This window comes from Chrysemys picta, chromosome 23 (genome assembly GCF_011386835.1).
Source record: "Chrysemys picta bellii isolate R12L10 chromosome 23, ASM1138683v2, whole genome shotgun sequence".
Lineage (NCBI taxonomy): Eukaryota > Metazoa > Chordata > Testudines > Emydidae > Chrysemys > Chrysemys picta.
Window position 1 is genome coordinate 10,498,468 of NC_088813.1, and position 21,060 is coordinate 10,519,527.

General features: G+C 42.6%; 1 protein-coding gene across 2 annotated transcripts; it reads right to left on the minus strand.

The window, feature by feature from the left end:
- Positions 1–208: 208 nt before the first annotated feature.
- DHDDS (dehydrodolichyl diphosphate synthase subunit) lies at positions 209–19,994 on the minus strand. Of its 2 annotated transcripts, none has more exons than XM_005302029.4 (9): positions 19,880–19,994; positions 18,457–18,583; positions 17,105–17,221; positions 14,428–14,570; positions 12,754–12,870; positions 12,458–12,559; positions 7,120–7,234; positions 4,670–4,777; positions 209–1,044 (listed from the first exon to the last, which is right to left on the minus strand). In XM_005302029.4, the coding sequence occupies exons 2-9, from the start codon at positions 18,517–18,519 to the stop codon at positions 808–810; spliced, it is 1,002 nt and encodes a 333-aa protein (XP_005302086.2). In that variant the 5' UTR covers positions 18,520–18,583; positions 19,880–19,994; the 3' UTR covers positions 209–807. The 2 variants fall into 2 exon arrangements, with proteins under 2 accessions (XP_005302086.2, XP_065433216.1); XM_065577144.1 differs by having other exon boundaries at positions 4,670–4,811.
- Positions 19,995–21,060: the final 1,066 nt, after the last annotated feature.

Consider the following 21,060-nt stretch of genomic DNA (forward strand, 5'->3'; position numbering starts at 1 on the left):
GGAAAAAGACACCTGTGCCCTTCCTTCTTTCAATACTGTAGAGAGGATAATGGAACAAGAATGCAAGTACAAGATGATATTAAGGGCCAGTAACAACTTCTTCCTCTATACAGCATGGCTGAGGGTCTATATTTTGCTACAGCTCTTTGAAAGCCAGCAGCAGATGTATCAAAACCTGGAACAAAAAGGCAAGGAGGGCAAAGAAGGAAAAATTTGACAAGAAAATGATTTATGGAGAATATTTTTTTGCCACAGCTCATAGCAGGTCCCCACCATTAACAATTCTTTCCACACAGAATGGGAATAGCATACTTCTTTGGAAGAGCTGACCACCCACGTTGTTATAATAAACAAATCTCGCTGAAAGTGGCAGTAGGAATTGAAGCACAGGATCCCAAGGCAGATTTAAGAGAGAATTGGGTTCTTTTGCCTCAGCTGACTCACAAGGGGCCTTAACCACATTGGAAGTTCATTCTAGTCAACTGCTGGTCACAAAAATACCCAGAGATGCAAAGAGTCAGGCAGCACAGAAGAGAGGAGGCATTGCATTCCTTTCTCCATTTTTAGTGGCAGGAGGCAAGACCATCCTGACATGTTACCTTCCCCAGTGGCATTTACAGAAGTAGTACTTAGTACTCAGCCTCTGCCCTTTGGATAGTGCCACTTTGGATATAAAATCTTGTACCAGTCTTGCATCACCAGTGTGGAACCCCCCCACCCCCACCCCCCACATAGTGAATTCCTCTGGCCTAGCAGTAGTGTTATTTCTAACACTGCTCATATTCACCGTCACAAGGCCTATCCAGGTCATGCAGACACTGTACACAATCTTTCAAGGAAGTCCACTCTTTTGTGCTCTAGGGCCTGCAGAAAGCCCTGGGTTCTCTCTTCCCGCAGGGCAGTGTATTTCTGCAATAGTGTCCGTCGGCGCTGAGAGTCTCCATGGGATGCAGACCCTTCCTGTTGCAGCTTGTTTGTTACATAAGCCTGGTCACTTTCCAGCTGCTGCCGCTTCCTTTCCTCCATGTGCAAATCTCTGGCCTTCTGAAGTGAAAAGCAATAGAGTATTAGCGTTTTACTGGCTCTTTCCGCTCATTTCTCTTTCTGTGGTGCTGATACATGGCAGAACAGGTTGCAGCAAAAATAAGTCGCTGCTTACTTAGCTATCAATCTGTAGATTAAACCTAAAATAGGCCCTGTGTGAATCTCCTGTACTGTTAGGCAGCTGTTTGATTGGCTGGAGAGGGTACAAGGAAATCCTGGAGGAACCCTTCACCGAGACTTAGGTCTGGTCACAGACTCATTTTTAAAATGGAAAAAAGGCTGTGACTGCCAGCGGAAAAACCTCAAGTGTCTGAATCAGAGCTAAAGAAACTAGTTTACAACAGAGCTCTCAAACCACAAAGCCATGTACACGAAACAGTCCCTGTCAAAGCCATCCCAGAATCCTTGGAACCGGTTCTCAAAGCTGTTCAAAGGTGGCGTTATAGGAATCAGGACAATGGTTTATGGGGCAAGTCTACCATCTGATGACCAGCTGTCTGAAGTAATCTGCTTCAGCAGAAAGTGAGAGCAGGCTCAACACCACCCAGATGACACTTTGGACTTAATAATGCACTGATTTAAGACACAGTATGGGGGCTATAGAAAGGTAACAGATTTAAGTATTGAAATTTTCTAGTACAAAAATAGTTTGATTTCTCTCCACATCGCATTTTGAAGTCTGCAGTCATGAAGCTTTGAATACTAGAAGTCTACATGAATGGAGACTTTTTTTTTTTAAATGGATTTAGGAGTCTCCCCAACGCTTTCCACAAAAATAAGCTTTGTTTTAAAAATATTTCTAACTCTAGGGTTGTGACAACAAAATGGCAAACATACCAAGGTAGTGCTGTCCTTTTAAGTAAGCAACAAGACAAACAGTAGCCATAAAAAGTGGGAATAACCCCCAACTCACTCCAGTGAGGAAGTCTATAGGAGAGATTTTTAGATGCCAGTTTAACTTTCTTGCTGCTAGTAGTGTGAGCAGAAGCACTCCTTATGTGCTTGGATGAGCCATTCAATTGAGGTATGTTCCACAGGCATAGTGTTGCCTGTTTGAAATACAAGATAACTGAACTCTTCTACATAGGATTTCTGCCTCTGGACAGAGTGCCTGTTTACCAGGAGGGACTTGCTGTCTTCATTTCAGTGGAAGTGGCTTGCTGACCAATCTCTCCTTAATCATTTCCACTACCCTCCTCCCCATTTATCACACAGCAACTCAGATTACAGCTGCCTCACTACTACATACCAGTGCCATGTACCAAACTCCTAGTCTCTCTACTGAATTGTGGGCCCACTGTAGAGCAATTAATGGGGTGCTCAAAAGCCTGAAGTTGTATGATCTGGGATTAGAAGGCCCCAGCCTCTATGTTGCACAACCTATGCTGCAGAATGGCAGATGGCACAGTGAGGCAGTTTGGTCCCAACAGAGGCCGAAGGGGAGTAAGGTAACTCTCCAATACTCCCACACAGCGATAAACGCCTTTGACATGTCCCTTCTGCTAGCTTTCAAACCCTCAACCGTACCAGCCCTTCGGGGCTCCCCCAGTCTCCAAAAACTGTCCTGACAGTGCAGAAATCCCCTCCCAAAATAAACCTCCTCAACTGATAAAATTCATGGTCATCTAGCAGCAGAAGTCAAGCCACCAAAACCCTATCATATCTTCATTGACATACTTCCTTCTCTTCACAATTCATCCCACACCTATGCGGACCCTCCTTGGCCTTGGATGGGACTTTCTTCATGTGCCATCATCCCAGCTCCTTCTGAAGCTTCAGTGGTTATTTTAAAGCAGTGATACTCTGACCTCAGTGGCTCAAGAGCTAAATTAGCGATCATCATCACCCAAAAGAGCCACAGTAGTTTGAATTCATTGCTTCATTTACTATTTTGATACATTATTCTCACAGCGAAATGACTGACCAAGTATTCTACAATTGGTTAATAACATAGTAAAAGTATCCTGATTAGTAAATAATTAAATCACAGTGTTTTAATATCATACGCTGCAAAGAGCTGCAAAAGACACATTAAAGAGCCACTTGTGGCTCCTAAGCGCCAGTCTGAGTATCGCTGCTTTAGAGTGACAAGGAGCTCTCCTCCCACAAAGCCTAAATGCACTCCCAGTAGCATGTACAACCCCTGATGCTCGAGAGAGAGAACGGGCCTGGAAATCTAACTCAATTTTCATGTACCAATGTGGAGCACTATCCAAAGTGTAAGGCTGATGAAGTAATCTTGGTTATTCATTTAATTAAGGCACTAGCAACTCTTCTTAAATGAGGATATGAGTGACAGTGCTAGCAACTGGAAAATGCGGAGTTCCTATAAAACTTGGTCTAGCAGCAGTAACTCATTTTAAATAGAGTAACTTTTTTTTTTTTTTAATAAATCCTTGTATTTGACTGTATTCGTTAGTAATACATGGGAACACAAGTACCAAATAAAGCCAAAAACAAAATTAGAAATTCAAACAAGTTTTGGCTAAGATCTTTAACCAACTTCTGCAGAGACACCCTCAACTGATTTCCGGTTGCCACGAGATAGCTGGCCTAATCTCAGTATGTATGGGGCTAACAGCTTTGAAGCTATTATGACAGCTAGCCACAGTCAGTTTCACTTTTGGCTGTTTTAGTAACCCATACTTAATAAGCCGTAGCACCGATGGAGAAATTCCTCCTTACTTAGTTAAATCAATCTACGTCAGAAAGAAAACTAAATGGAAAGCAGAGAATATTAAATGAATAGAATTGCAGTAAAAACATTAATTTGCTTATTTTTCAACAATCTGCATGTTTGAAAGGGATAGGATAAGAACGCTCCCAGAGAGTTGGGAATTTACATGTTAATACCTTGAAGTTGGGGTTAACTACATTTAGGTAACATTAATTACAATGAGCCTGGTTAAAAACACTATTATACCCTCAAAATAAATGAGAACATTAAAGCAATCAAGTGAGATAAGGGGAATTTGTTTACATTTTATGTGTTGTCACACTGAGGTGCAACCCAAATTACATGATCAATGACAAGCCTATAAGAAGTCTGAAGCATTTGGGGGGCTTTTCACCTTCTCATTACTTATGGAAGAAGTAGTGGTATTTCAGTGCTGCCCAGAATCCCAAAGTGTCTGGCTATTTCTATTAAAATGATCATCAGTCGATGAGTTAATTGTATTACAATGTATCATTATGCTTCAGAATGAACACTCTAATGAAATGAGCAGGGGAGGATCCCAGCTGTCAGAGCTGTTTCTTTTATCTGCAAACTCAGGCAAACGGTTTTGAATCAGGTCAGATCAGCATTGGCTCCGATTTTCTACGCCATCATTATTATAAAGGCTAGAAATTGTTTTGTGAAACATTCTGCAGAAGCCACCCCAGCCACCAGACAAGTGCTGATATGGTGCATCATTGTACTCACCCCACCACTGAACATCTGCTGTAGGCCACTATCGAAACAGTGTCTGACTAGACATATCACTAGTTTATCCAAACATGGTTAATTGCAATGTTTCTAATACTTACTAGGCTACGTTACACACATGCTCTCCTGGCCTCCAGCATATTACTGATTTGTGTAGACAATATATCGTCTTGGGCTCTTCCTCGCTAGTGCTCTTACCTGTAAAGCGCTGTGGTTCATCTGGAACCGAAGGATAGCCTCACACAAGTTCCAGAAGGAATATTCCGGCCACAGCACAGACTGAAAGACCAAGCATGAGTGGGATGTCTGCAGAAAGCAAGATCACCAAGAATTTAATAACCTAGGGATGAAAATCATCAAGAAGTGGCTTTGTCAGTCACAAGCCATGCCAGAGCTTCCCAGGCAGGGGCTCTCATAGGATTTGTTTATCAGGTCCTGCCTGCATGCGTACATGAGGCTGTCCAACACAGTATTCCAAGAATTACAACACAGCCTGATTTATCGGACTGGTTGTGTGAAATTTTAATAGGACAAGGCTGGGAAGCGTTGAGCAACAATCATTCCTCTGAGGGATGATAACATACCATTTGGATGAAGGGGGTTTAAATTAAAACCACAACAGCCAGGAAATTCAGAGTCAGCTCAACACTGTTCTGTTTCCACCTGTTTGTTTCTACCGTTGGGACTGCAAGGGCCTTCCATCCTTAGTACAATATGCAGGCAGGGTTAGACTGCTACATCAGTCTTAAGAGAATCTATTGCTAGTAAATTAAGCATCAAAACTAAAACAGCATCACATGACTGTTGGAGCCTGGGTCAGGGATGGATGACCGGTTCATATTAGTGATCGGAACAAGACCTCTGGACCACCATTTATCATAGGACATCTTGTATGATTCCTTTTTTCCCCCCTCTTAATATCATTTTAACTGCACATTGGATTTGAGACACAGTGGTGACATCATAGGTCTGGGAGCCAGGAGTTTTCCACTTAAATCTTGGTTTTGCCATCAACTCCTTCTAAAGACTTGGGAAAGTTATGTAATTCTTCTGCTAGGGTTTCTGCAAGATGTGGATAATGCTTTACCTTCCAGGGACATTGCACGGACTGCTCTTGTCTGTATAGTTCTTTCAAGATTTAAAAAACGCTATATAAAGTCTAAAGAATTTTAAGTTCTCATTTTGTTTCAGATAAATATAACAATTAAGACATTCCCTTCAATATTTCAAATTAGCTTCATCAGCATCAGAATAACTCCTGTTTCAGGGCTGTCATGTTGTATGGACACACTTCCAGTGTCACAACCCTCACACCACTTAATAACTTCTCCAGAACGTGTGATCCATTTCTTGGCCACTTCCTCCCATTCTCCAATGTAGACTAGAAGTTGAACAAACTCATTTTACCAGCGCAGATACATGGCATAAAGGTATTTGTCAGACATATTATTGGGTGACAGCTGTTGTGCCCTTCTCTGTGTTGCCATTCAGTTTGTTATAGGTCTACATTACAGGATCACACTATGAGGAGGAGAAGCAAGAACGAAGGAAAGCAGGGATTCAGCTCGTCAGAACCTCCACCTCTAATATTATTACAAACTGCTATTGTGGAAACTGTGCTGATGAAGAATGCCAGACTGACAGAATGAAGAACTCCATTTATAACAAGTGCTGTAGGAATGTACATTTCCCACTAATGCCCTGTCAAGTTGGCTCAGGCACTACCTGGAGGGACCCTTATTGATGCAGTTCATTCTTCAAGGCCATTAATCCTTTACCTCACTGGTGAGTTGATGAATGAAAGTAGTGAGAGCAACATTCGCTTATGATGTTCATATCTGCCCAGAGTACATGTGTACCCCAAACTTTTGGAGGAGAAGGGCAGGACAATTTAGAAGCAAGTCACAACTCAGATTAGAGAACATCTGCAAACTTGTCATCTGCAGAGCTGGTAACCGAGACATGATCAGTGATTGTTTAAAGGCAGCAGGTAATTTAGGGTCCAAACAAGTTTGTTTCCGCCCCCCCCTCTAATTTAACTGAAAAGCAGTTTGATTCCAACATGTTTCTGCATTGTTTGCAGCCCAAACTTTACAGCACTGCTCTAGCGCACAAGAAATAGAAAAGGAAATAAACGGAAATAAAGTGCATATTGACAAGCTAGTCTTAAATCTATTATTTTTAAACCTGATAATGTCCTTTTAAACCTTTCCCTCTGAACAGTCACAGCTAAGAGTGGATGCTCATCACACATTCCTTCCATCACATCCCAGGGGTATATGTTGCCAGACTGGTTAGTTCCCAGTTTCAGATAATCTAAAACTTGGACTGACATGAGTGAGAGAATGAACAAGGAAGGTACAAATCAGTCTCTTCACCAACTTGTGAACTAGACTGTGATTTCTTATTTTAAGTGTTTTCAGGACAATTACAATCTCCAGTTTGTTGCACTGGAGTGCATTAGAGCACCGTGAAGTCAGGAGAGATGGAAAAAGCTCATATTGGGATTTAGACCATCCAGTGAATTGCTGGTGCCAAGACATGACTGGATTCTGAAGAGGTCCTCTCCCTTCAGCTGACTCCTGGGCTCAGAAGAAAGGCCTGTTATGCAAATACGGAATATTTTGAGGACAAGACAGAGGTTTTACCTGCCAGAGCAAGAAGTCACTAAGCCGGACCTCTCCAGAGGTTCGTATCAGGAGGTCTGGGTTGGGGGAGTTGTTGGTGTAAAGACATTTATCGAGCAATGACTCTGACACATCGCTGAGAGAAAGAGAGACAGACAGAGAGACCTCCCATTAATAAGATCACTTTCATAACCCGACAGTGACAACACCATGAAATCAGAGTTACTAGGCCTACTTACAAAGGTATGAGTTTGCAGTTCTGGACAGAGAACACCAGAGATTGAAGAGATCTACAGCACAGACAGTGGCAGTGCAAGCGCCTTCCCCTCTCTTGACCATCTCAACTCTATCCCCTCTCCATGCTGGAGCGGGGAGTTCAGTCTCTATAATCCATTTGTTACTTGACCTCACAACTGAGACTGCCAGCAAAGAAGCCAACTGTCAAGGCATCTTTTATGCCATAAACACTGGAACTGAATTGAGACCCTCCAGCTCACTTTTGTTCCGTTCAGGTTCTTGTACTGTACTCATCACCATGTTATCTAAGGCCATATAGTAATTTTCAGTCACTATAAACTAGTCTGATTGGAATCAGTGAATGCCTAAGGGCCAGTAGGGAAAATATGACAAAATATCAGGTGAAATTTTTAAGGAATCATCCTGTTTTTACAATACATTAACTGACGGACTACACAACTTACCAAATCAAGGCGCTGTGGTGTTACTGTCTCTTTAAAATGGCATTTATGGGTGTATTGGGACCAAAAAAAAAAAAAAGTTTTGTGTAGCTATCAAAACCTGTAAAGTAAGGGCCTATATACCCTACGGGTTACCACATGTTTGCTCCCTAAACTAGTTACAACACAGTTCAAATTTACAGTGTAGGTGAGATCTTAGAATTCCTGCTGGGTGTATCCAAAGCTTTAGCTTCGTTAAGAGACATAGTTAAGATCCCACACACTACAATTGAAGCGGGGTGGAACCAGTTTAAGACAACTGCATTGTAACATGGTCGCCTACATGTCTGTACTTGTAGCATAGACGGGTTACCTGAAACAAGGACTCAGTTTAAGACTGGACATTGCAAAGCAATCTGATGTACATCCAGGGGAAGGTATTGGCCTTGACACTCCACAGCACCAGTGTGTCTTGGGCGCACCTCCTCTCTGTCCCCCCGTGCCAGGAAATTGTGGAGAAGGCAGTGTAGGAGCTGGCTATGCCAGCTCCACAGCTGTTGGGACTTCTCCATGCTGGGGGATCCCCTTATAAAAGGGCTAGGGCCCATAGAACAAAGGGGATGGAAAGGGGCACAGAATCTGTCTCAATATTAAGGTATTTGATATAATTGTGGTTGGTTTTTTTATGCAGTCCAGCAGCTGGAAATAAGGAGAGGCCACCATCATATGACTAACCAGCTCTCTGTGCGCCACAAGCAAGCACTCCAGGGACCAGTTTTGGAATCACATCCAGCACCCTTTTAAAGAGCAACTCATTATCCTGTCAAGTGTGGTTAGCAGTGGTGGAGAGAGAGGATTGACTATTCGCTGAAAGACCTTGTAAACCCATCACCCCTGAATTCTTTATCACCACATACAGAAAATTCCACATTGAAGTCTTTTGATCAAAAGCAGTCTTGCTCTCCCAGTTATTTTTATCCACCCTGGAAAAAAGTAAATGATTAAATAAAAAAAAAAAAAAATCCGATTTTTTTTTTTTAGTTGGATTTTTTTGGATAAAATACTTTTTGAGGAAAAAAACCTATCTAAAGATGGTTTTAAATCAAGATACATTATAGCTCAAAGATATCTCATCATGGAATAGAGACTATAAATTCTAATTCTATAGTATGAGACAATATAGTCATGTAATGTTTAAGAAAAGTTTTATAAACTAATTCCAAAAATTAATGGATTAGGGACCTAACCTTGTGAGGTTCCAGGGGTTTCGTTATAGATTATTTAGGTTAATCTTTATCTACCCAAAGGGACTCAATGCTCAGTCTAGAAGATACCATCAGAAATGTTTAGTTAAGCAGTTCTCAAACTGTGGATTTGTGTCTCCAGAGATAACATGCTTGTTAACAGCAAAAATGTTTTTAAATAAATAATATATTGAGGTGAGAAATTACAGACCTAAACCCTATTGTCCCTCTGCAAATTTGTGTACACACAGTCAATCCCTTACCTCTCTCTCAAAGTGCAAAGTTTCAAAAAGTTCAATGAATAGAAGATTGTTGGGGGGGCAGAATAGATCTGGACAAGGAGAAGAAGTCTGGAGATAAATGTGAGAAGGGAGGGACAGGCAGTAGAAACAAAAGTGAAACTATTGGAGCAGCATATTCAAGAAATCTTGAGGTCTTTTTGAGTGTAGCCTTCATTGATTTGAGATCTACCATACCATTCTCTCACTAGAAGGGAAAACCTATAATGGCAGCAGGCCGTAAGAGAGACCCAGTTTGGGAATATTTTAATTAAGTTCCTCTACCTGTAGGTAAGAGAGGCATGCATGCAAAATGCAAGCAAAGAAATGCAAGGCCTGGTTGCCCGGATAAAACAACATCATGAGAAGTGTTCCTTCTCAGGAGGAAGCTGCGTTGAAGAGGATGAAAGGAACATGTCTGAACATGCAGGATCTTCAGGTCGGTAAGCTTTTTTATTTCATACTTCTTTCTTAAGGACTGCCTGTCTTCTTTATGGACTATTCTTGAATTCTCATGTTTGAGCAAAAAATATAGTTGTTACTCTATGGTACTATCATTTTAGATGCAGTTGTGATAAAAAAATAAATAGCTGAAATAGGCAGATCTTCCTTTTACAATTTCACCTTTAAAGTAGTACTGAGTGTCAGTGAATACAATGAGTAATACTAAATGAGCAGTATCGTAATAATAATTAAATAACTGCATTGACTTATTTTGTTTAGGAGAATCCATCCTCAACATACAGGATTCTGAAGACTATCCACTTTTAAGATCACCATCGTTTTCTATAGTTTCAGAGTTATCTGCCAATGATAGTGTTTCAGTCACATCATGTATGTCACATAGCCACAGTATATCGCCTGTAGCAAAAAGAAAAAGAAAAAACAAACATCTCCATCATCCAGAAACAACTATAGATAAGTTTGTGATAGGAACCAGCAGATTACAAAAAGAGGTAATTGATGAAAAAATTGCCTGGTTTGTTTATGCAACAAACTCTCCTTTCCATATGATTGAGAACCCACATTTAATTAGCATGGTTCAGTCATTAAGACCAGGATACAGTCCACCCAACAGAGCAGATGTCGCAGGCAAATTGCCGGATAAAGTGTATGAAAGAGAAATTGAGCAGTGTGCAAAAGGTCTAGAGGTAAAATTGTTAACCTGAGTCTTGATGGTGGAGCAATCTCCACAATGATCCTGTTGTATGTGCTTGTGTGACAACAGAAGAAGAGAAGGTTTTCCTTACAGAAACACTTGATACTTCAGGAAATGCACACACAGCAGGATACTTACAAGAAGTAGCAGTAAAAGCTATAACAAACCGTGAAAAAAATTTCAAATGTCTATTACACAACTTGGTCACAGACAATGCTGCAAATGTATCCAAGGTTAGAAGAAATTTAGAAGAGAGTCCCAAGCTAATAACATATGGTTGCAGTGCTCATTTGATGCACATCCTAGCCAAAGACTTCAGTGTTCCAGAACTAAAGGCTAATGTTGTTGAAATTGCAAAATACTTCTGTAATAACCACTTTGCAGCAGCTGCTCTGAAAAAAGTGGGAGGAACCAAGCTAACTTTCCCACAAGACGTGCAATGGAACTCAGCAGTGGACTGTTTTGAGCACAATATCAAGAACTGGCCTAATCTGATGACAGTTTGTGAACAAAATTGTGAAAAATAGATGGCACTGTCACAGCCAAAGTTCTCAACATTGGGCTTAAGAGAAATGTTGAACACATGCTGAGTACCCTGAAGCCTATTTCTGTAGCCTTGAACAAAATGCAGGGAAATAGCTCTTTTATTGCTGACGCTGTTGAAATTTGAAAGGAACGGAGTGAGATCTTAAAAAGAGAAATATGCAATGACAGAGTTAAATTACAAGCATTAAAAAAAAAAAAAAAAAAGAATGGGACAAGCACTATCTCCAGCTCATTTTCGTGCAAGTATTCGCAATACTCGGTACCAGGGTCAAACCTTAACTGCTGAAGAAGAGGAGTTGGCTATGACATGGACATCCAGCAATCATCCCTCCATAATGCCAACTAGAATAACTTCTGAGCTAAGGGTGAACCATTCAAGAAATATATGTTTGCTGATGATGTTTTAAAGAAAGTCACACCAGTGAACTGGTGGCAGTCACTTAAGCACTTGGATTCAGAGACTGTTGAAGTAATAATCTCACTTTTAACAGCAGTAGCTTCTTCTGCCTGTGTAGAAAGAATATTTTCTTTCTTTGGACTAATTCATTCCAAACTGAGAAATCGTTTGGGACCTGAAAAAGCAGGAAAGCTTGTTTTTCTTCTCCAGATTATGAACAAACAGGAAAATGAAGGTGAAGACGACTGAGTTAGCTGTAGAAGCCAATATTTTAAGTTTCTCATGTTGACCTGGCTGACAGTCTATTTAACTTTTTTTTAAAATCTTTAATTTAACTATTTTAGTTAAAACAATTAACAAAAATAAACCTGATTTTAAAAAACTTTAATGTTTAACAATTCAAAAATTCATATGCTTGTTTTGTTAAAATAGTATAGGTTTGCTGTTGAAGAAAACAATCCAGAATACATAACCTTGTTGTTTTAGTTAAATAAAACAATTTAAATGTCTGTCTGGTGATGTTCCCCTCCTAATACAGCATGGCAAGAAAATGCTCCAAATATTAATGATTAACCTGTTGAACTGGAGATATTTATGAAGTCATTGGGAGGTGAACTATCTGCTTCAGTTACCTTTGGTAACTGAAATAACCAAACATTCATTTTCTGATATAGCTGTAAAACTAAATCTGAAAAGTTTTCAAAGTAAATCACTTTAAAAATGTATAGTGTGTACCTTCTAAAATGAAACCTACATCTATTTGTGAGTTGTGAAGAATATGTATTAAGGTTATAACAACCAACAAGAATGCACTTTTATGTAGAAATCCATGATTAAATAGAGTATTCCTGACTAGTGATTTAAATCAATTTGATTTAAATCAAATCCACCCTGCTTTATTTCATGCCACCATCCTAATGGTGACATCCAGAAACAGACTGGATTTTAAAGCAATGGCTCTTATGTTGTTGCACCTATGGAAGACTGCACAGTAATCCCAGAAGCGGTGAGGGGGATGTGGGTAGACTAGGGTCATTAGAGCAAGACACATGAGTTACCTAGGTTCAAGTAGTCCTTGTTCCACTCCCCAGGCCATCTCTCTCACTGCATTGCTGATTTCATGTCTTGACGTGTATGCAAAGCAGACATTCAGGAAACACCTGAAAAACGTGAAAGAAACTAACTCAAGAAAGGACCCAGCAGGTAACAGAAAGAAGAATCTATCTAGAACACTGATGCATGCTTATGGGGAAAAAGGCAGAAAGGGACAATGTGCAGTGTCTGTTGAACCTCCACTTCCAAGAGCATGGGATGGATACAGTATCTCTGCAACTTTGAATTGTGTATTACTCACTTGTTGTAGTTCCTGGTTGCCAGCACAGCCTGGGCAATCAATTCCTGAATATCCAGTGGCAGAAGTGGCAGGTCCCCAAGGACACGGATACGCACACCGTGCTTCTTCAAATTCTCCCTACACAGAACAACAAAGGCTGAGGCGAGCAGCCGGGCTCTGATCAACAGCAGGCATGCCATAGCCCTACCAAATTCACAGTCCATTTTCGTAAGTTTCATGGTCATAGCATTTTAAAAATCTTAAGTTTCACAGTGTTGTAAGAAAGCATGAATATGTATTTAAAACCAGCAATATAAACACGTAAAGCCCACAACAACCTCCCCCAAAGAGTGATGACTCCCCTCCCCAATGCCACCCTTACTTTTGTGCTGCCGCTGATAATGTCACTGCCTTCAAAGCTGGAGACTCAGCCAGCAGCTGCGGCTCTCTGGCCGCCCAGCTCTGAAGGCAGTGCAGAAGTAAGGGTTGCAATACCATGACCCCTCTCCCCCTACAATAGCCTTGCAATCCCCTTTTGGGTCAGGACCCTCAGTTTGAGAAATATTGTTATAGGGTAAAAGTATACAAAAGAACAGTTTTCACGGTCCATGATGCGTTTTTCATGGCTGTGAATTTGGTAGGGCCTACCTATTGCCTGTAAGTCACATCTGGCACTCCTAACATCTTTTATGGAAGAGGGTCATAACATTACAGGTGAAATGAAGACCTGGTGTAACTGGCAGTGAGGCCTGTAGTGTTGAAATTGTTTACAGGCAACCTGAATTTGACCATCACTAGAGCTCTAGCCATTTCTTCAAGGGAAATTTAAAAATAAAAATAACCCAGTTTCCCAACACACAGAAATAGTTCAGTAATTGTCCAAAAAAGAACCAAGATAAGGATCATAGTCGTGGGATTGTGCATTGTTTGCCATACTTAGAGGCTATTAAATTCATCACAAGAAAGATTTTTATACAAGTGATTATTTTCCTGCGTTTTACTAAGCAGAAATTAAGAGGGGTACGGGCAACTAGAATTAGTAGTGGCTATTCACCTATCACTAATTTCCAATTGGAGGGGAGACTAGTGCATCAACAAGGGAAAAACAATGCCAACAGGAAACGTGCTCATTATATAGTTATTTTGGACAGAAGAGACACTCTCCTAGTAGCGCTATCCTGAAATCCACAACCACCTTTGTATTCCAGTACCAGCTCCTGAGTGGAGAATGACGCTGGCTCAAGTCCAGTACGGTGCAAACCGGTGCTATACAAGTTTTCAGCCTACTTCAGTCCTGATGTACAGCACCTCTCCAATATTCCAGCCCCTCTCTACCTTTACCAATTCACCTAAAAACTGAACTACGCTAACCCAGCCCCCTTTATTCTAACCCTGTCCCCTGACAGTTCTTCTGATGTCACAAAAGTCAGGGCTTTCATTCTTTTTGTCGCACGTTGCACGCAGACACAAATAAATGTGCCAAGTTGTTGAACATTAAATTGCCTCTCTGTGGTCATATAAATCCACACTGAATCCAGGTCTCCAGCTGGAGACATATACAGCTGCTTTCATTGAGTTAATGCAGATTAACACATCACATCACATCACTACATCACTTTAACATCCCTTACTGCCATTTCTCCCTTTGCCCCAAATTTATTTCGCCCTCTCGGCGTGGGCTTGAGAGGATCTTACTGTTCTTCCAGCAGGCGGCTAAATTTTTGCCTCGCCAGCTCCATCAGCCCATCCACCTCCTCCTCGGAGCGTTTAAAGTTCTCAATGCTAAATGCATAGACCGTGACCTCCCGGATATCCAGATTCAAGCACCACCTCAGCGTCTGCAAGAGGAAAAATTGAGTCACTCAGAGCAGTGACTCAAAACCTTTACCGACTACTGTACCCCTTTCAGAGTCTGATTTGTCTTGTGTACCCCCAAGTTTCATCTCAATTAAAAGTTACTTGCTTACAAAATCAGACATAAAAATACAAATGTAACAGCACACTCTTACTGAAAAATTCCTGACTTTCTCATTTCTACCATACAATTATAAAATAAGTCAATTGGAATATAAATATTGTACTTACATTTCAGTGTATAATATATAGAGCAGTATAAACAAGTCTTGTCTGTATGAAATTTTAGTTTGTACTGTCTTCGGTAGTGCTTTTTATGCAGCCTGTTGTAAAACTAGGCAAATATCTAAATGAGCTGATGTACCCCATGGAAGAGCTCTGTGTACCCCACTGACTCAGAGCACCAGATCTCAGCAAGCGTGTGAACTTCATCACTCCACTAACAGTGACTGGGACAAAAAGAAAAAAGAAAAAAAGAGTCTACCATGGCCCTAGTTCCATAAAGGTTCCAGGTTCACCTCAAAGAACTCTGGAAAATAATCTTGGCTTGAACAAATATAACCTTTCTTTACCCCTGCTCAGAACCTAAACACTGAGTGTAACTGTAGGGCCTGTTACAGGGTAGATTACAGTGTGTTCTAAGAACAGCCAGTAAAACAGAAGGAGCATTTAGGAACATAGGAACTGCCGTAATGGGTCAGACCAGAGATTCATCTAGTTCAGTGTCCCGTTTCCAACAGTGTCCAGCGACAGATGCTTCAGAAGAAACTTACAGTAGGCAGATGTGGGACAGCCAAACTTCCATGAAAGTCTCATCCTAACCCTTAATAGTTAGAGATTGGCATAAACCCTGACTCATGAGGTTTTATATCCCTTCCAGAACCTTAAAAAACACACCACCACCAAAAAAAAACAAAAAAACAAAACAAAACAAAAAACAAAACCAAAAACAACCTTCCCTTCCCCCCACCCCCCAAACTATCAACTGTTAGAACTCTGGATATTCTTGTTATCCATATAAATGCCCAAATCTTATTTGAATCTCGCAAAGTTCCTGGCCTCAACAACGTCATATGGCAATGGAGTTTCACAGTCTAATTACGCACTGTGTGGAAAAAGTATTTCTTTGCATCAGTTTTGAATTTGTCACCTTTCCATTTCATTAACGTTCCAATCTGAGCACCTTCAGTGCAGAGTTACACCAACACTTCCTACAGTCACTTATTATGGCCAGGAACTCTTTGTAGCCACAGAAGTTATAACAATGCGCAGAATCTCGGAAGCCTAGGTAGAGGGAGTAGGGATGAGCCACTTTCGTGAAATAAACATCTAGCAGAAGGGTCACAGAGGGCTGAAAACATTTACAGTATTTAAGCCAGAGAGGTCAATTCCAGAACAGACCGAGTACTAACCCACCCAAGGAAACCATTTCTTGTAGCATACAAGAGAAAAGATTAATACATAATATAATAATGCATGTGTCAGTTCATGGCAAGTGCACTTGTACTTCCCCTTAGTGGTCCAGCTAGAGCACTGACTTTCAGGCTTCCAGCCCCCGCACCCATCTCTCTCCCTTCTGACCAGGATTTCTAGGCTAAACAGTTCCCTGCCTTCACTGTGTTATTCCCAGCAAAAAAGACAGATTGCCTAAATGAGCCTGCTTGCTTTCTTTCTCCTCACAGAGGAAACATATTCAAAAACAATAAAAGAACCTAAATGCTTGCTAATAATCTTGGAGATTACCCCGTCCCCGCCCCCCCAATCTCCAGAAGTTTGGTCGGTGTCAGTCCGTCCAACCCTTCCTTAAGGACTGGAGACCTCCACAGACTGGGGGTCTTGTCTGTTTGCTGGATCAGAATCAAAAGCTCTGAGTCTGTTTAAACAACAGGCTATTTATCCCAAAATCCTTTTTTTGGATGTTGGTCCCTAGAGAACAGAGTTTGAACTAGTACATATGAGCCTCTCCGGGGGGGGGGGGGGGGGGGAAGACACGGGGGGACGGACAGACTTCAAAGGGCCGATAACTGGAGGAATTACATTAGCACTGCACCCCCCTCCCCCCCGAGAAGTTACATACAATCTCACAATAACACAAACAATTGCATATTTAATCGAATCCCAAAGGTATTGGACTCAGTTCAGTAAGGTTTGTCCAGGATATTGTCATATCTATCACACTGTGTACTTTGCAATCTTTCACTAAAGGATCTGAAAGCGCTTTATAAACATTAGGCCGCATGATCTGTGAGGTAGGTATTATTTCCCTGTTTTACAGATGAGTAAATAGGAGAGATTAAGTGACTCTCCCAAGGCCACAGGGGTCAATGGTAGATCTGAGAACAGAACCCCGGAATTCTGACTCCCAGCCCCAGGGTCTAAATACCAGATTCCACTCCCTTTAAGAAAGGGGACAATTGTGCATGCACGAAGAAAGAAAATGCTGAGGAAAACTGGAATCAGGGATCCAACATCCAATCCGCTGTCACCCAGAAGCACCTATACAGAAGGTCCACCCCACCTGTGCCAGTTTGTCGAAGCCCTCTGAATGCCCCTGCTGCCTCTTCACGTGGCATTTCTGAGCATAACGGCGATTCCCATCCATGATGAATGCGACATGCTTGGGCATTGGACCTGCCTAGATGGCAAGAAAAAGAAAGGCTAAACAGACTAGAAAGCTAACAACCAACTTGGAGTCCCACCTCAATTAGCTTAATCCATCCAACTCCTGGCAGTGCCTCCCCTTTAGTATGGAATCCATCTAATGGACTCCCTGTAAAGTTCGGGGGCGAAGGGGAGTCAAAATAACGAAAGACAGAAGAACACAGGCTACTAGATAGATGTACATATGGCTCTTTGGTAACCCTAGCTTAGAGTCCATTTGAAGCACTATGACCGTGGCACTCACCATTAACTGCCTTTGGCTCTCCTTTACCCTGTTGTATCCTAAATATGGTCAGTTCTCTGTCGCACAAGAGAGCCTGGAACAGCACTATGAAGTGATTACCACCTTCTGTCAGTGAAGACTCAGCAGGTATTCCGAGTCCCACAGTGCCAGTATTGTAAACATTTACAATTTCAGCATTCAAGAGAAACTACAGACCCAACTCATCTACATGGAGAAAAATCTGACTTTCACCCCTAAAATGGATATTTCCTCCCCTTAATTTCACCGGGCATCTACAGCTCTTTTTGAGCATGGAAACAGAGATGCTTATGTCAGCAACAGCATAAGTTTCTCGAGACTTGCTTGCAGAGGGTATGGCAGACAGTTTTCTAGAACTATTGGGATATATTACATTCAATATAAATATTTTTTTAAAGAAGAATTGGAATTATATGAATCTAAAATATTCTGTCTGCATCCTTCCCACCCCCTCTTCAATTCTCATATGATTTTAACAGCCATTATTTCTCAAACCACTAGACAGACATAAACACGTAATACCATTTGAAAACTAGGGTTTCCATCTGCTTTTAGATGGTAAAATAATTTCTAGCTCTAGTGATTCTTATGATGCTGGTTATCAGAAATGAAATGAGAGAAAGGGCAAGAGGATGACAAGATAATGAATCTTAAAATAATGTATCTCTTGATCAGACAGCGCTACAAATATTAGAAATCTGGGAATCCCAGCTTGCTACTGACGAGCAACAATTATGGCTCTGGTCATCCACAAGATTCAAGCTAGTGTAATTTTCCATCCCTGAAAACAATTTAGGAATGTACATTCAGTACTAGTGTTAACATGTGTTCTGTACAGTGGCATTTTTTTACAGAAGCAGTCACAGTGATAGTTCTTTTCTCTAATATGGAGAAGCAATCTTGAAAATGCTTGGTTGTCACAGATAGCACTGAGGTTTATGTCTTACCTTTATAATGTTGGCACAAAATCTCTCTATGATGGTCAACTCTCCTTCTTTGATCCATGACATGGCCTTACCCACAGCCAATTTTTGAGGAGCAAGATGAGAAGAGGGACAAATAAATCAGGAAGATCTGTTTGGGCCCAAAGCAGTAAGAACAGTCACTTTGGAAAAGTAAGCTTTAGTCAGTCACCTTCTAAGAGCCTTTTTTTTTAAACTAACTTATACTAAAGGTAGAAAAACACAGTATGCAAGCCCAGGGCTGGATAGCTTAGAAATGGGATATGGAGTTTGTCAGCTTTATATTGCCAGCACTGGGTGGCAATAAGAAAAAACAGATACCACCTGATAACTGTTCAATGGCCTGCGTGAAAAGACTTGTTGGGTCTCAGCACAGTTTTCAGAGAATAAGCACACACATTACAAAAGTTACCACCATGGTTGTCATTAACTGGTCATCAGTGAAGACAAGGGCTAACTGATCTTGGAGACTGCACTCCCCTTTCACCCACAGAAGTGCTTGCTCCAATTTAGGGGCAATATACACTGGCAGGAGCTGAGAACCTGCCCTGCTGCCGCTCATGCTATTTCTGTTCTGTAGAAAAAGAGGGCTTCAGCCTCCAGTCATCAAAGCAGAATCTTTCATCAGCACAAATGTTGATAGGTCCCATGTACGTTTGGCCCATTGATCCTGCCTGTGGCAAATTGCTGAACTCCCAGAGAATCCTTTACTTTCTTCCAATTAGGGTTCTGAGCTATTCACCTTCAGCTAAGGGCAGGCAACCTAATGATGGAGAGAGAGCCTGGAGGTGGGAGAGGATAGTCCACCTCTAGCTGTTTAATACACACCAATCTAGGCCTTCTTTTGAATCTATCATGGGCCCTAGGTGAATAGATGGGATGGTTTCTTCACCCACTCTCACTTAGAGTCCCTCCCCTTTCTCCTCCAGAGAGGAAGTCTGGCCAGGGACTCAGGGCAGCTCAGCCACCTCCCAGAACTTGGGCTTTATTACCAGAACTTTCCCACCCCCCCTCTCAATAGGAGACTCTGGCTCCCGAGACCTTGGCCTTCCTCCCTAGCCACTAACAATACTACCCAGCTCTCATACAGCCCGTGTCATCCGTAGGTCTCCAGGCACTTTACCAAGGATCATTATCACTGTGCTACAGATGGGGAAACTGAGGCACATGGCAGGGAAGTGACTGGCCCAAGGCCACCCAGCGGACTAGTAGCAGAGCCGGGAGTACAGCCCAGTTCTCCTGAGTCCCAGCCTAGTGCTCTGACCACTAGGCCATGCTGCCTCAGCACCCCGGGGCTTTCCCTAGCCGCGGCAGGTACCACCACAGGCTCTCCCCAGACCCTCCCGCAGCTGGGAGTGGGGGGAACCCCCCCGCTCGCAATGGGAGCACCCCCCGCTCCCCGCCGTACCTCTCCCTCCGGCACCCAGCCTCTCAGCAGCTTCCCGAGCAGGGTGACGTGTCCTTCCGCATACGTCATCATCACGCGCGGACACCGACTCCTCGCACATGCGCCGTGGGCACGCTGAAGCTGCTGCCTTTAAGGGTCCCGCGCTTTCATCTTCCCGCCAACGCGGCCCGGGGGCGGAGGCGGGACCCTGCTGAGGGGCACAGGCTGGGGGCGGGGTTAACAGGAGATGGGAACAGCCTGTACATGGACATAGCTGTAGGGGTGGGCAGGTGCCTGAGGGTAGAGCGGGTCCCTTAGGAGAGGCGGCTAAGCCCCCTCTCTAAGCACAGGCCCGCCCTCCCACGAGGGGTGCCCTGTGCCCCTGCCCTGGGGAGATGCTTTGGGTGCCACACCCCAGACTGACTGGCACCGTGTTCAAGGGCAGCTCACACCTTGGTAACGGGGCACCAAGGCCCACCCTGCCGGGCTGGGACGTTTATGGGCACAGCCCCCATTTCTCCCTCTCTTCACATGCAAGCTTCGTAACAGCCCCTCAAAATCCTACCCGTGGCCACCCACATAGCGTGCAGGCCTGTCAGTTCCTGCCCCACCTCCCTGGGTGTAGTTTAGGGAGAATATAGAAATCAGACTATGCCTATGCCCACACCCCCAGGCACAGCACCACGTGTCAGCTGTTGCAATTCACACACCAGTCAGGTGACATTTTAAAATGGGGCTTGGTTGTTACTCTTTTTTTTTTTTTTGGCCACAGCCACACAAGGTGACCAGATGTCCTGATTTTATAGGGACAGTCCCAATATTTGGGGCTTTTTCTTATATAGGCTCCTATTATCCCCCACTCCCTGTCCCAATTTTTCACACTTGCTGTCTGGTCCCCCTACAGCCACACAAATGGAGAGAACACCATTTCGCACACACCGTCCTTTTGTCAGCGTGGGCTAGCCACATTATTTTGCTCCTCACTACACCAGGTAGCTCTTGTCTCTGTTTGTCTCCAGCTGTGGGTGAAACAGGTAACAATTAGGTTAGGACGCCTAGCAGGCTTTGCTGCTCCACCTGCCATTGAGCAGCAAAAATGGTTGAAGAACATAGTCCAATTATGTGGTAAAAGCCATTGGAGAATGAGTTGATTAGGAGAGCTCACTTATAAAGCAAGATGATCACTTATAAAACACTTACAG